This window comes from Elephantulus edwardii, unplaced genomic scaffold, assembly GCF_000299155.1.
Source record: "Elephantulus edwardii isolate Elephantulus edwardi_28Jun2011 unplaced genomic scaffold, EleEdw1.0 scaffold00074, whole genome shotgun sequence".
NCBI lineage: Eukaryota > Metazoa > Chordata > Mammalia > Macroscelidea > Macroscelididae > Elephantulus > Elephantulus edwardii.
Genome location: NW_006399824.1, coordinates 4758396 through 4772534, shown reverse-complemented (window position 1 = coordinate 4772534; position 14139 = coordinate 4758396). Strand labels below are relative to the sequence as shown.

At 40.2% G+C, this 14139-nt stretch overlaps 1 protein-coding gene across 1 annotated transcript in view; it reads left to right on the top strand.

The window, feature by feature from the left end:
- Window positions 1-644: 644 nt before the first annotated feature.
- The window catches only part of SRGN (serglycin), an 18282-nt gene continuing 4787 nt past the window's right edge, over window positions 645-14139 (top strand). The window contains exon 1 of the mRNA XM_006889048.1: window positions 645-720. Within this exon, the coding sequence (XP_006889110.1) occupies window positions 645-720 (76 nt within the window). The remainder of the gene's footprint in view (window positions 721-14139) is intronic.

Here is a 14139-nt window from a genome sequence, read left to right as displayed (position 1 = left end):
ATTATTTTTGTGTGAGTGTACCGTCAAATCAGATCTGACTGGTACAGGAGGAGATTGTCCCTCCTTCCCCGGCAGAGCATCTGGTGGATTCGAACCGTGTGCCTCTGGGATTGTAGTTGCAACTCCTTGCCACTAGGCCACCAGAGCTTCCTGAAGACTGAAATTCTTGACTTTCTGCAGCAGATCCTTCAGATTCTTCTCAGTTTCAGCAAGAAAGTTTGTGTACTGCAAGTTATTGGCGAGTCTTCTTCCAATTTTGATACCATACTCCTCCCCATAAAGACCGGCCTTATGAAAAATCTGTTCTGCATAAAAATTGAAAAGATATGGAGATTGGACACATTCCTAACACACTCCTTTCCTGATTTTGAACCATGCAATGTTTGCTTGCCCTGTTCTGACAACTGACTCCTGGTTGAACATAGGTTTCCGTAAACACAATCAGGTGTTTTGAAATTCCCGTTTTCTCTGCTCTTGGGCAGAACAGTGTGGACAGAGCAGGGACTAGGACAGCAACAAGAGAGAGGAAATTGTGACGTGTGTGCTGGGAGGGTCTGAGGTTTGGGAGCCGTTTCTAAAAGGCACGGCCATCACCCTACTCTGCTTCCTAAGTGTGAGGCTGAAGTTGACGCGTGCTGGTCACCATGCAGGGGCTCCTCAAGTGCAGCAGGCTAGTCCTGGCTCTTGCCTTCATCCTGCTCCTGGAATCTTCTGTTGAAGGTAGGACTCAGGGGTTGCTCATTGTCCCTTCTGTGCTCTTCTGTGGTCCATATAAATTATTTTGTATAATAGAAATTATAGTCTAAATTATTTATATAGGCCATAGAATAAATATGAGTATAAATTATTCCTTCGTATTGTTCTTTTGTTTAAATTTTTTAAAATTTTTCTATTTTATTATTTTTTGTGTGTACTATCGAATCTGACCAGTACAGGAGATTGCCTCTCCTTCTCCAGCAGAGCATCTGGTGGATTCAAACTGTGCACCTCTGGGATTGCAGTGCAGCTTCTTGCCACTATGCCACCACAGCTCCCTGAAATTGTTCTTTATATGGACCCCAAGGTCCATATCAATTGTTTTCACATTAAGACATAGGATTTATAATATTGTGGGGAAATATAAGAATAATAGTAGAAGAGGTAGGATTTAGGACAGCTGAAATCCTTCTTGTGAGTTTGGCTAAGTTTAGTGCAAAGAAAAATTAAACTCTGCAACAGGTGCAGCCTTGGGAATTCTTGCAGTGACTGGGATGTGTTCTTTTACATTGGGTTGAAAATGTATGGCTTACAAATAAGCTTTGGAAAGGAATATAGAAAATTATCTGTGCATTCATTGCATAAAAGACATGGCACCTTTGGGCATTTTGGGGTTTCTACAACAGCCCCAAGTTTTGATGTATTGCTGTGATTTCATTGATCACTGGAGGCTGCTCTTTTGAAATAGCACTAAGTTTGACTCTGTGTGTGTGTGTGTGTGTGTGCGCACACATGTATTTTTTTTCTTTAACCTGGTTCTTATTAAGCATTCGTCTCTGATTAGGCATAAGCAACATGCCTCTGGAAACTCTATGAACTTTGATAAATGGTCATAGTTATTCAAAGGCTTTAGGCCTTTTGTACATACAAACACTGTGAGTTATGCTCAATTTGACAGCAATCAACAGCAACAACAATACAATCTCAGTTAGATTTTAAGAAAAGAAGTCAAAGAATTCTCCTATCTGTCCTATTGTTTGGAGAAACCTCACCCTTGGAAATTTCTTGTTCAGTTTCGCTATCATTTTAGGGTTCTTTATTCAGACTGAAACAACTTATAACCTTTCACAACTAAGAAAATGATCAGTTTGTAAGAAAAACACAATTTCTTCTCCTTTGGTCAATACGAGTTCTTATGTAAATAAGGCAGAAGATCATGGCCAGGCAAGTGAATGGTAAAATATGTAGTAGCAAAATATTCAGTTCCCCCAAATCGTAAAGGAAACGTTGAGTCACAGTGACCAGACGTTCTGTTTCTTCGAAGCAACTTCTAGTAGCCATGTTATTTCCGAACAGGATGAAGTCTTACAGGTGCTCTCAGACATAATTCATTATATACAGGAAACTTTTAAGATTATTTTCTTCTTGTTATTCTTCTAGTTATGTTAATATTGAAGGAAGAACAGTATGTAGTGTGGGTGAACTTTTCCCGTAACCTGTTTCTTTAAAAAATTCAGTGAAAACTGTGAGAGTCAGAACTTGATGGAACTACCTTGTTTTTCCAGGCCTTGAAAGCTTTCTGTTTTTGCCAGAAGGTAGTGTTACCACACCAGGGGCTCTGGGGATGTAGTCTGTAGAGAGTTGCGCTGCTAATCCAAAGGCAATGCCTCTTTGAAGGTTTGAGTCCCTCAGCAGCTCCTCAGATAAGCGCTCTCCTATCATGTCATTTATGGCCTCAGAAGCCTAATGGAGAGTCAGCTATGAATCAGTTCTGACTCAACAGCAAAGAGCGGAAATTTTTCAATTTTCTTCTCCTACAGGTTTCCACCTTATACACAGGTCCCAATGTTCACAGAATTCACTGTATAAAACATTGTTGATTACAGGGAATAGGCTTTACTTGGCCTTTTAGGGGGAAACTCATGAACTTGAGGAGATCATTGTTTAATAATAACTATATGCAGTGATGAGACCAAGAGCATTAGATGCCTGATGGTGGCACGGAGCTGAGTCATCATTTCATGCTGGAGATACCCAACCAGAGCTAGGTGGGATATTTTCAAAAATTCCCTGCTTAACTTCCATAATAAGGAAAACAGAACTCAATGAAACCGAACAAATGCTTCTGTTTGTAGTATGTATTCATTGAAAAGAAGTAAAAAGAAAAGGGAAAACCACTAAAAAACCCCAACAACACCAAAAAAGCAGTATAAAATTGGATCAGATAATAACACATCATCTGATAGATTTAGATCTTTATTGCCAAAGGAAACCAAGAAAGAGACAATAACCAAATTGAAAAACTTGGAAGCTCCTGAAAGAGAAAGGCGACCTTTGCCAGGCCTCACGGGAGGCCCCCCTTTCTGATCCTCAGCATCTGAATACAAAGGGAAGCAGACCCCAATGTCAGGGTCTGGTTAAATATCAGTCACAGCTACACAAGCTGCAATATAGCCATGCCACCATTTCATCCTCTGTCCATGTAATGCTGACGATGCTTTTAGAACATTGATTGCCCATCTTTTTTTTCCCCAATTTTATACTAGTTTATTTACAAAGTTCGAATAGATTGTTTTTTCACACTGGATCTCTTAGAAATCTCTTACTTAGCCTGTTGGTTTGACTGAACTGTACAAATCAGTTAGGCATGTGACTTGCTTTTACTGAGAATATGCCAAGCCAACCTGAAGTAAAGACCATGTCATGCATGGGACGAAGAGTGAAATGGAGTTTACAAAGCGTGTGCCACCCTGGAGAGCACAGGTAGCTAGCCCACCAAGAGAGAGAAGGGGATTGTTGATGAAAACAGCCAGTGTTGGGAAGAAACATCAATGTTAGAAAAGTGGAGAGTCAGTGAAAAAGAGGAAGACCCTCAACAAGTGACTGGAACCATGGGCTTGGACAGTGAGGATTGCGAGGGTGGCACAGGACGGGAGGGTTTTGATCTGCTGTCACTGTGAGTTAGTCAATTCAACTAAAGTGAACGACAGCGAATCCTAGGCTCTTTTATGGCCTCTCTCTTTCAAAAATAGGAGATAAAAATGGGATATCTAAGTGAGTGTGGCCAGACTTAAGTGTCCATTCCACATTGGCTCCTGCATTCCAATAGGAACATGAGTTTGTGATTCACATTCACTCTCAGGTGATGGTCACCATCTTTCTCTGAGGTCTAATTTACCAAGACAAAACCTCTTCATCCTCTCTTTTGCTCTTTGCATAAGCTTCATGCAAAAAGTTACAGAGACTTACCCAAGGCTCTTTATGACTAATTTAGTAGCTGAACTGGCCACTTTTCTTTTAAGTTAGAGGTAACTTTCTACTGCATCTCAATGGTCTTAGATGAGTAAGAAGTTTTCTTACTGAAGAAAAGAAACAACACACAAACCCCAACACCCTTCTCTTTGCTGGTAGTCTGGCTATAACATTAACCACTGAGTCAAGGGATTTGCTGTGAAAATCCATCAATTTTGATAGAGTAAAACTGGAGCTCTTTTTACTTGAGAATAGAGAGGAAGAAACGGAAAGTAAACTTGGAAATTTTTAAGCTTGCCAAACCTCCCAAGGGTGGAAGAGAAATTTACCCATCTGATGGAACTAATAGGCCAAAAGGAAGGAACTCCAGTGGAGACAAGGAAGCTTGCTTTTTAAGTGCTGACATTTTTAATAAATCAAAATTATCCTTTTCAAAAGCCATAGCCTAAGTGTCTCTAGCATGTATACATGTCTTTTTAAAAAATTTATTATTAATGTGAATGAAAATTTACAGAGACTTTGGATTTCCATTCATTCATGGTTGTGCTTTTCTCCCCTCCCAACCCTTCCCCCTAGTACACTACCCTCTTGGAAAAGTAAAAGAAAAATTCTTTCGTTGTTTTACAATCCCTCCTCCAGGTCCACTCCACTATGCAGCCTTCGCTCTGGTCTCTCGTCATGACAAAAATACCTAATCACATATCACTTTTAAAGTTTTTTCCCTCATCTGTTTCAATGCAGTATACATTATTGAACCAGTCTTTCTCAGTTTCTTCCCAATCCCAAGGTCAGTTCTGTTATACAACATTGGCACTATGTAGTATTTGTCCTTTTGTGACTGAGATACTTCACTTAGCATAATGTCCTCCAGGGTCACCCATTTTGAATAATATTGCATGAGTTCCTTGTTTTTTCAATGAAACATAGTATTCCATTTTCCATTAGTTTGTTGATGGGCACTTAGGTTGTTTCCAACTCCTTGCTATTGTGAACAAAGCTGCAATAAACATGGGTGTGCATATATATCTGCTTGGATGTCAGTTACGGTCTTTTGGGGTATATTCCCGTAGTGGAATTGCTGGGTCAAATGATATCTCTATTTGCAACATTTTGAGAAAGCGCCATACCGCCTCTTCCACAGTGGTTGCACCATTTTACACTCCCACCAACAGTGAATAAGGGTTCCAGTTTCTCCACAACCTCACCAGCATTTGTTGCTTGCAGTTCTGTTAAATTTTGCTATTCTGACTGGGGTGAGATGATATCTCATAGCTGTTTTGATTTGCATCTCTCTTAGAGCTAGGGATTTTGAACATTTCTTCATGTACTTGTTAACCATCTGAATGTCTTCTTTGGTGAAGTGTCTGTTCATATCCTGTGCCCATTTTTCAATTGGATTATTTACCTTTATCTTGTTGTGGTGCTCAAGTATTTTATAAATTCTAGATATAAGTCCCTTGTCTGACATATCATTACCAAATACTTTTTCCAGTCTGTGGCTTCCCTTTTTACCCTGTTGGAGAAGTTTTTGGATGTTCATTATATATGCCTTTTAAGAACAGCAGATTAACAGGAATCAAAATGCTGTATGCATTGCTGAATACAACATTTTATTCAAATACAAGGGGGAGAAAGGAAAATGTGCAACAATGAGTGAAGAGCCAACTTTTCTGTAAACTTTCACTAAAACTACAATTTTAAAAAGGGACAAATATGGCATAAGGCCATGACTGTGAAAATAAGAAGGTAGCTTAGGGAGTAGAAGCAAACAAGAAAGCAGATGTAGGGTGTAAGAGAGAGAGAGAGAGAGACAGAGAGATAAAATGAAACCCAGAACAGGAAATTAGTGAATTGTGTCAAAAAAAGAACCAACCCAAACCACTCACCATGGAGTTGGTTCCAACTCATGCCTACCCCGTGTACTGTAGACTGTGATCCTAAGAAAACAGATTGCCAGAATTTTCTTCTGAGGCTTCTCTGGGTGTGGTTGAACAGCCTACCTTTATGCAATATTGAGCACTTAACCATTTGTACCACCATGGATTCCAAATTGTGATCATGTGGCAGAAAACCCAATATTACAACTAGAAAATACAGAGCTTCAACTGGGGAAAGTGGTTTGCTCGGGAGTGTTCATGTAAAGTTCTCAGTAAAGCAGAGCTAGTGACCTAGTTGACCTGTGTGTGAAGGGAGGTGAAAGGCAAACATTGAGGGAAAGGATTCCAAACATAATTTTTTCCTTTGGAATCCACCACAAAATGAACCTTTTAGGCTAATTTTTGTCCTTGAACATCTTCCTTTTGTTTTTTTCAATTATGATCATAATAGATGTGTATATATTTTGAATTGTGATTTGAGTGAAAGTTTACAGAGCAAATAGATTTTCCATTCAGTTATTCTGCACATTGTTTGGTGGCATTGATTGTAATCCCCACAGTGTAACAGCACTCTTCCTGCTTCCTCCCTGTGTTTACCATTTCTCTTTGTCCTTCTTTCCTATCCCTCCCAGCCTTGGAGCTTTATCCCTGGGTAAAGGCTACTCTTTTGATCTTGTATGACTGATTGTTCTAAGGAATGAGTACCTCTCTGGGGTTATAGTTCCCTTTACTGCTTCATCTATCATTTGGCTGAAAGTTGAGTTCCAGGGGTGAGTTCTTTTCCAGGCTTCAAGGAAATACTTATCTAAAACAAGACAGAGTCATAATACTCCTACCTCAAGGGACAGCCCAACGGGTGAATTTTCACTTTCTGACAACACCCTTGAGTGGATACCTTGGGGAATTCCCGTGTCCTTAAATGTGTCCTTTGTTTTGAATACATGTAAAACCATCACAAAAAATTTAGAAAACTTTTGGGGTGGAAGTGTTCTTCCTTCATGTTCTTTATAAATTTAAGGGCAGAGATTCTGAACTATGGGAGAACAATGTGGTTTAGAATTTTTTTTTTTTTTAGAATTTTTTTTTTAAGAACAATTGTATCAAATTCCTATCTGTTATAATACCAGGGAGAAGCATAATCTTTCACCTGGACGCTTCCTCCAATATATGATCTTTCTTTTTTTCTGTTTCACTTCCTTCTCAGGCAAACTTTTCTTTAGCTTGATTCTCAATGTGTCAGCAACTTGTAGAGCAGACAGCCTGCATCTGTGAGGTCCAAAATGGAAGCCATCAGCCAGGCCACATTGAGAAAGTTTATATACAAAATACAATCAGATTTCAATGACTTAATGTGGAAAATGAATACAAAAGATTCCGTTAATAACTTTTACATTGGTTATAGATTAGGATGACAGTATTTTTAATTATATTGAGCTAAGTAAGATATAACTAATTCTATTTGCTACCTTTTAAAGTACAGTAACGAGAACATTTACAATTCCAAATATGATTCACCTATAGTTCTATAAGCAGCTGTGGTGGCCTAATGGTAATAAGCTGTAGTGCAATACCAAACTCACGCAGTTCAAATACACCAGCTGCTCCAGGGGAAAAGGATGCGTGCCCTCCTCCCTGGAATTTGCAGCCTCCAAAAACCTGCTGGAGGGTCAGATGTGAGTCAGTTGCAACTGCACATAGGAGCATAGTGCTATCGAACAGCGCTGAGCGGGATAGTGTGGAGTTATCGCCCTCTGCTGGACAGAAAAGTGAACTTTTCTCCCAACTGCTGGACGAGCCACTAGGCTAAAAGCTTCACTGGAGACTCAGCTAGATGCTTTACATACTTTTATCTCAATGAAATTGGAATTGTCTTAGAGTATAATAGTAATAACAAGGCGACTCAATGGCACATAACAACAGAATAATAGTAATAACAGTATCTAAAATACACTTGAAACATCAGAAAGGCAGCAAGTTGTGTAATGGAAATTCAGATTCTGGTCTGTCTACAAGCTATCTGCTGTCATCCTTTTTCACTTCTTCATCAGAGCAACTGGTGTTCCTTGGTGATGAAAACGATTAAGTGCTTGACTATTAATTGAAATGTTGGTGGTTGAAATCACCAAAAGGTTCTTTGGAAGAAAGACTTACTGACAATCTACTTCTAAAAGAACACATGCTGTTGTGTGCTATCGAGTCCTCCAGCAGCTTTCCAGAGGCAGTTTAATTGCACGGGAAGAGATTGACCATCTATCTCCTGTGGAGCAGCTGGTGGATTTGAACCATGTACCTTTCGGAGAGCAGCACATCTTCTTAGCCACTATAGCTCCCTCAACGATCATGTAGTCATTGAAAACATTATAAGTTGTGGCTCTATTCTGAAACACATGAATAGAATAGATCTGATAGCAGCCGGTTTAGCTGGTTTATTTTGGTGCCAAGCAGTAATATTCATTATTTATTTTTACTAAACAACCCCCAAAAGGATAGTCCATTACCATTCTTATTTTACAGCTGAATGGAGGTACAGAGAGATTAAGCAAAATGGGCAAGATCACACAGCTAGTCTGTGGCAGGCCTTGTATTGTCATCTTGTCTGTCTCACCCCCAGCCTTCAGATGATGACAAGAGCTACTAAATTTGGAATGCTGGCACTTCCAGACCAGCTGTTACAAGCTGCATTCAGGAGCCATGGGGAAGAGCAGTAGGACGGTGATTCTAAAATAATAATCATGAGGAGAAAAGGCCAATGGAAAGATAGTTATTTCTAATTTAGAGACTCCCTCACCTTTAAATTGAATTTATTTCGTTGAGAATATACACAGTAAAACATGTACCAATTTAACTGTTAACATGTACAATTCAGTTACGTTGACTACATTCTGAGTTGTGTAACCATTCTGATCCTCCTTTTAGGAGTTATCTCCCTAGTTAACACAAAATCAGTCCAACTAAGGTTCTGAATCAGTATAATTCTTTAAAAGAGAACAATACTCCACTCTGCAACCCTCGTTCTGTACTCTTATGATAAACATAATGCCCTAAAATATATTACTTTGAAACTATTCTCTCCCTCATATACTTCAATGCAGTAAACATAATTTATCCAGTGGATTATATTTGGGGTGGGGGTGGGGGTGGGGCGTGTGCAGGGGGGATTGTGTACCAATGAAGGAGTTTTTCTTTTGCTTTTTCAAGGAGAGGAGCAAACGGGGGGGGGGGCAGGGAGAAAAGTGCAACAATGAATGAATGGAATTCCAAAGTCTCTGTAGATGTTCATTGAAATGAAAAATAAATAAATTAATTTTAAAAAGAGAACAATACTCGAGGCAGACATTTTTTACTAGTAGGTAAATTATTGCTGGGTTGTAAGAAGACCTCAGGGGATATTTTTGGTTTAAGGTTTAAAGATTATCTCAGGGCAGTAGTTTCAGGATTTCATCCTGTTCTGCATATTTTCCCCCTTGGGCAAGATTCTCTTATTGAATCTTGGGTCAAAATATTTGGTAATGGCAGCCACGCACCATCCAGTTCGTTCTTTGGTATTATGGGAAAGGATGGAGACAATTAGCCACACATTCCATACCCACCTCTCGGTCTTGATTGTCTTACTTCCAAATAGAAACCTATTTAGGATGACTGCTTGCAAGTTTTTGAGGCCCCAGGCAGTAGACAGTGAACTAGAAGGTAGAACAGAAGCACCATACACGTTATTAGATCAATTAACTGAGATGTCCTTTGAAGCTATGACCCTAAACCTCTAAACCAAGGCACTAAATCACATGAAGTTTCTGGTTGTGCACAAGTAGCCATAGTAGTTCCTCCCTCATTCTCACCCTCTCTTTTTTCAAGGAAGAACATTGTAAACATAACTATCATACAACTTCTTCCAATGCATCTTTTTACTAGTATACAACCTGCTGATAGCTGCTTCAGTAACTGGTTGTGCAATTGTATCCTTAATCAATGAGTGTTCTCCCCATCACCATTAACCCCCTTTTCTTCTTTCTCTTGTCCTATGTTACCACTAATAAATTTGGGTTTCTATACATTTATTTTTTTCTTACCTGTCTAAGTGAATCCTGTGATATTTTCCTTTTTATGGCTGGTTGACTTATTTCACTGAACATCATGACTTTAAACTCCACCCACAGTGCAGTAACTATCTAGTCTTTGTTTCTCTTACTGGCTGAGTAGTATTTCCTTGTGTTCAATTATTTCCCCCCCTCGTTATGAGGAAATACTCATTATGAAGAAATACTCATTTACTTGAGTATTTTTGCCATTTATTTTAATACTTTAGTTTGTTTCTCTAAATAAACTAATAAACTCAGGTGAATGATTTCATATATCTGTATTTGCCAGTATTAAGTTAACCAGAGATACTGGCTAGTAGACAATCAAGAGGGTAGAGGAAATTTTGGAAAAGTTCCCTCTGCAGTCTTTGAAGACTGAAGTCTCTGGTGACCATCCAGAGCTGTCAGGTGAAGTGTGGGTTTGGAGCGGGCTCTCCTTTTCCACCGTGGACAGCCTCTTATGCGGTGCACACTCACCTACAAACACCTGCCCACAGGGAGAAAATCAGAGACTTGGCTTCCCGGTGCCTGAGTGATGCGATTAGGGTTAAGATAATTTTCTTGTAGTTTTCTCCATTTCAATTTTTTTGTAGTGAACACATATTCTTTTCATAACGTAAATATTTATTTTTAAAAGTTAACAATAAACTATGCAGACATAAGGAATATATAAGCAGACTCTGTTTCTAGGGAAGAGAGGAAAAAAGGTAGATATTTTTCTCTGTGAGCCTCCACATAAAAGCCACGGAGCACTTTGACAAGTGACTGTTGGCGTATATGTACATAAAATGTGTGTGTGTGTGTGTGTGTGTGTGTACATAAATTCTAGAAAATACAGCCTAATGTATAGTGATCTAAAGCAGATAAGAGGTAGGGTAGCCTGGGCAAAGGAGGAGTCAGGAGAAAAGAAGGGGAGGGCTCCAAAGGGACGTAAGGAGACTTGGGCTGTGGGTGTCTGCTGTCGTGATTGTGGTCATTCTGAGTAGGGGATGCATAAAGTACGGCTCCAAAATCAAAAGGTCCAAGATGATGTGCAGTGAAAAGTCAGTTTCTCTTCTCACTAAATTTACCAGTTTGTTGTGTATCTTTCCAGAGATGTTTCTTGTGTTTAAGCCCCCAGACCCACAGCCGTTGGTCAATTCTGTTTCCTGCTGACCTTGCAGGACAAGAGGAGGACTTCCAAGGCTGTAAATCTCTACAGAAGCAGACAGACTCATCTTTTTTTCTGTGAAGTGGCCAGTGGGTTCAAACTCCATTGGCTTTCTGGTTAGCAGCTGAGCATTTCAGCCATGGTACCAACCAGGACACCTTTAAACATACCTGGAAATATAGTTCTTAAAAAATACCAGTAACAACACACTATTTCTCTTCTTCCTCCTCCTTTTCTCATAATGCTGTTGCTGAATGATTGGTGATGTTGCTGGGTCAAAATAATGACTAGAAATCAAATGATTATGTGTTTAGAAAGGTCTAGATTTATTAGACATGAAGGAAACCTTGAATGGCTGAACATGCAGACATGTCTTTCTGAGTAATAAGCACTCAGATCTTTTTCTAGCAGTTTCTTACAGAGAAGAGTGCTTTTCAGGAGTCTAGGGAGGTGTGGAATTTGCACAACTTCAGTCATGATTGCAACTTTCCTTCCTCCTTTGCATGTGCACAAAACATCAAGATGGACTCTGGTGCAAGGGAGTCTGGGAGGTGATGGCAAGCCTCATTATGGGATGTCGGCACATGCATAGGTCACTCTGGCCTCTGGTTTGAGTCTCGCTCCCTTCTTTGAACCTCCAGTTTTGGTCACTGTGTGGTTGAGTAAATCCTTGCTGTCCATGCTTCAAGTCCAGTTTCACTCAACCTTGTTTGTCTTCTGAAAAGCATTTTAGTTGTGGGTGTCCAAGATAGTGCCTTAGATATTAAGATTGTGCCATTTTAATGTCAAGCCCTCTCTGTTCCTCACGAATTGTGTTTGAGATTTGCTTACCTAGGAGTATACCAGTAAGCCTGCCTCCGGTAGATTGCGACGATGTATACATACGTGTAAGTCAGCAGATTCTTTTGACTTTTTTTCCTAATTCCCTGTATTAACTCTGTACCTTGAAGAGGAGTGGTGAAAAATGATTAACTATGGACAGTGGGAGGTTCATGTCCACCCGGAGACTAATACGCAAGTTCATGAAGCAATTCCATGTTTTTACATAGTGACTGCAGCAACGGGCTCAGGTATGTCAGAGATGGTGATGGTGGCACAGGCCAGGCCAGGCTTCACATCTGTTGTTCACAGGACCCTGCAGGTCATCATTGACTCGACAGCATCTAACAGCAACAACAACGTAGAACCTAGATGCCAGGTGTCCTCGTTACCTAGCACAGCTCTAACGGGGCCACCACACGTGCATTCTCTTAACAGTTCAGGAGGCTAGAAGTTCCAATTCAGGGGACCAGCTCTAGAGGAAGTCCCTCTCTAACGGTTCTAAAGGAAAAACAGGCTCACTGTTCCTTGAGGAACTTCATGCATATTAGCCTTCCAGTGCAAGGGCCCAGGGCCAAAGCATACACTCCACTCCAACTGATTACTTCTTGGCAGTACAGATGAAGGTTTCCTTCATCCTCATCTTGCTTTTCTACTCTTTTATCTCTTAAAAAAATAACTCATTGCCATAGAGTCAGAACTGACTTTTAACTGTACTGTGGTGTCAACAGTTGACCTTCCATTGGGCTTCTGAGACTGTAAATCCAAAAAGAGTCAAAGCCCCAAAAGGTGCAGCCTTTGGATCGGGTGTGCAATTCCCTCCCAGATTCAGCCACCAGAGGCCCCTTTTTATCTCTACTGAGATAGAGGGTATTACAGGCCACATCCTGGAAAAACTCCCCCATCAGATGCTGTATTGCATTCCACCCTTAATCCTTTTGCAGTAGTTTGATGTATCAGATCATGAGGGATCATTACATAGTACCCACATCACAGCATTGCATAATCCAGGATTGTAGATTTGAGGCTTTTTTTCTGTATAAATTAGAATTAAAACAAGACAACAAACTGTAACAGACTCAACAAAGAGCATGTCATTGCTTTTGAGTCGAAACTCTCCAGTGGATTTCCAGAGGCTGTAAATCACATGAGAGGAGATCGCCCATCTTTTTTTCCCTGGAGCAGCTGATAGATTAGAGCCATTTGTCTTTGGGTTGAACCATGCATGCAACTCCTTACCCACTAGGCCACCAGAGTTCCCTCAAGGATGTTAAACTCAGTTTCTCCAAATTATTGAGGAGCAATAATGTCAGTTTGAGGACTAAGGTATGCCTGATTCAGGCTATGACCTTTTGAGTCATTTGCTATGCATCTGAGAGCTGGACAACGAATAAGGATGGCAGAAGAACTGATGCCTTAGAGCTGTGGTGTTGGAGAAGAGTACCGAATACTCCATGAACTTCCAGAAGAACAAACAGATGTGCCTTTAAAAGGTGCAGCCAAAATAAAAGGAGTGGAACCAGAGTACTCTTTGGATGCAAGGATGGTGAAGCGTCATCTCACATACTTTGGGCATATTGCTAGGAGAAGCTATTCCTTGGAGAGGGACATTATGCTTGGAAAGGTGGAGGGATGGTGGCACAGGTGGATTGACATAAAGAAATGGGTTTGAGTGTGTTAGAGATTGTGAGGATGGCACAGCGTAGAACAAGGTTCAGATCTGTTATTGATAGGGTCACTAAGAGTCATATTCAACTTGACGGCACCGTACAACAACAACAACAACAACTGTGTTTAGGAGAGGCTTGTGTTTGTGGAATCTGCAGGTGATCTGAGTGTCAACAGAGTATACAGAACAAGCTTTTGCCATGCATCTACAGTCAGAATTTATATAAAGATATGTGCACATATTCTTTGAGTGCATAATTTAGAACTAAATTCCTTATGATTAGAATGAAACACCAGAAATAACCCGACAGAGGAATAGTTCAACTCGAACAATGTGCTACTACTGGAGATGTGGTTTCTTTGCTTCCTGTGTTCTCTTCATATGCTTATAGCATTTGTAGCCTTGGTGGTGAAGAACCGAAGATAATTGGTGCTGGATAGAGGAGCCTTATTTTTCATTATGACAGCTTGCTTATTTTGTAACATGGTGTTTGAGTTGACACAATCAAAGTAGAGTAACTGATCTCCCCTTCTTCCTGGATGAGTGAGCAGGTGATTAAGGATTGGTGTCAGCATCCTTGAACATCTCTAAATAAGCACT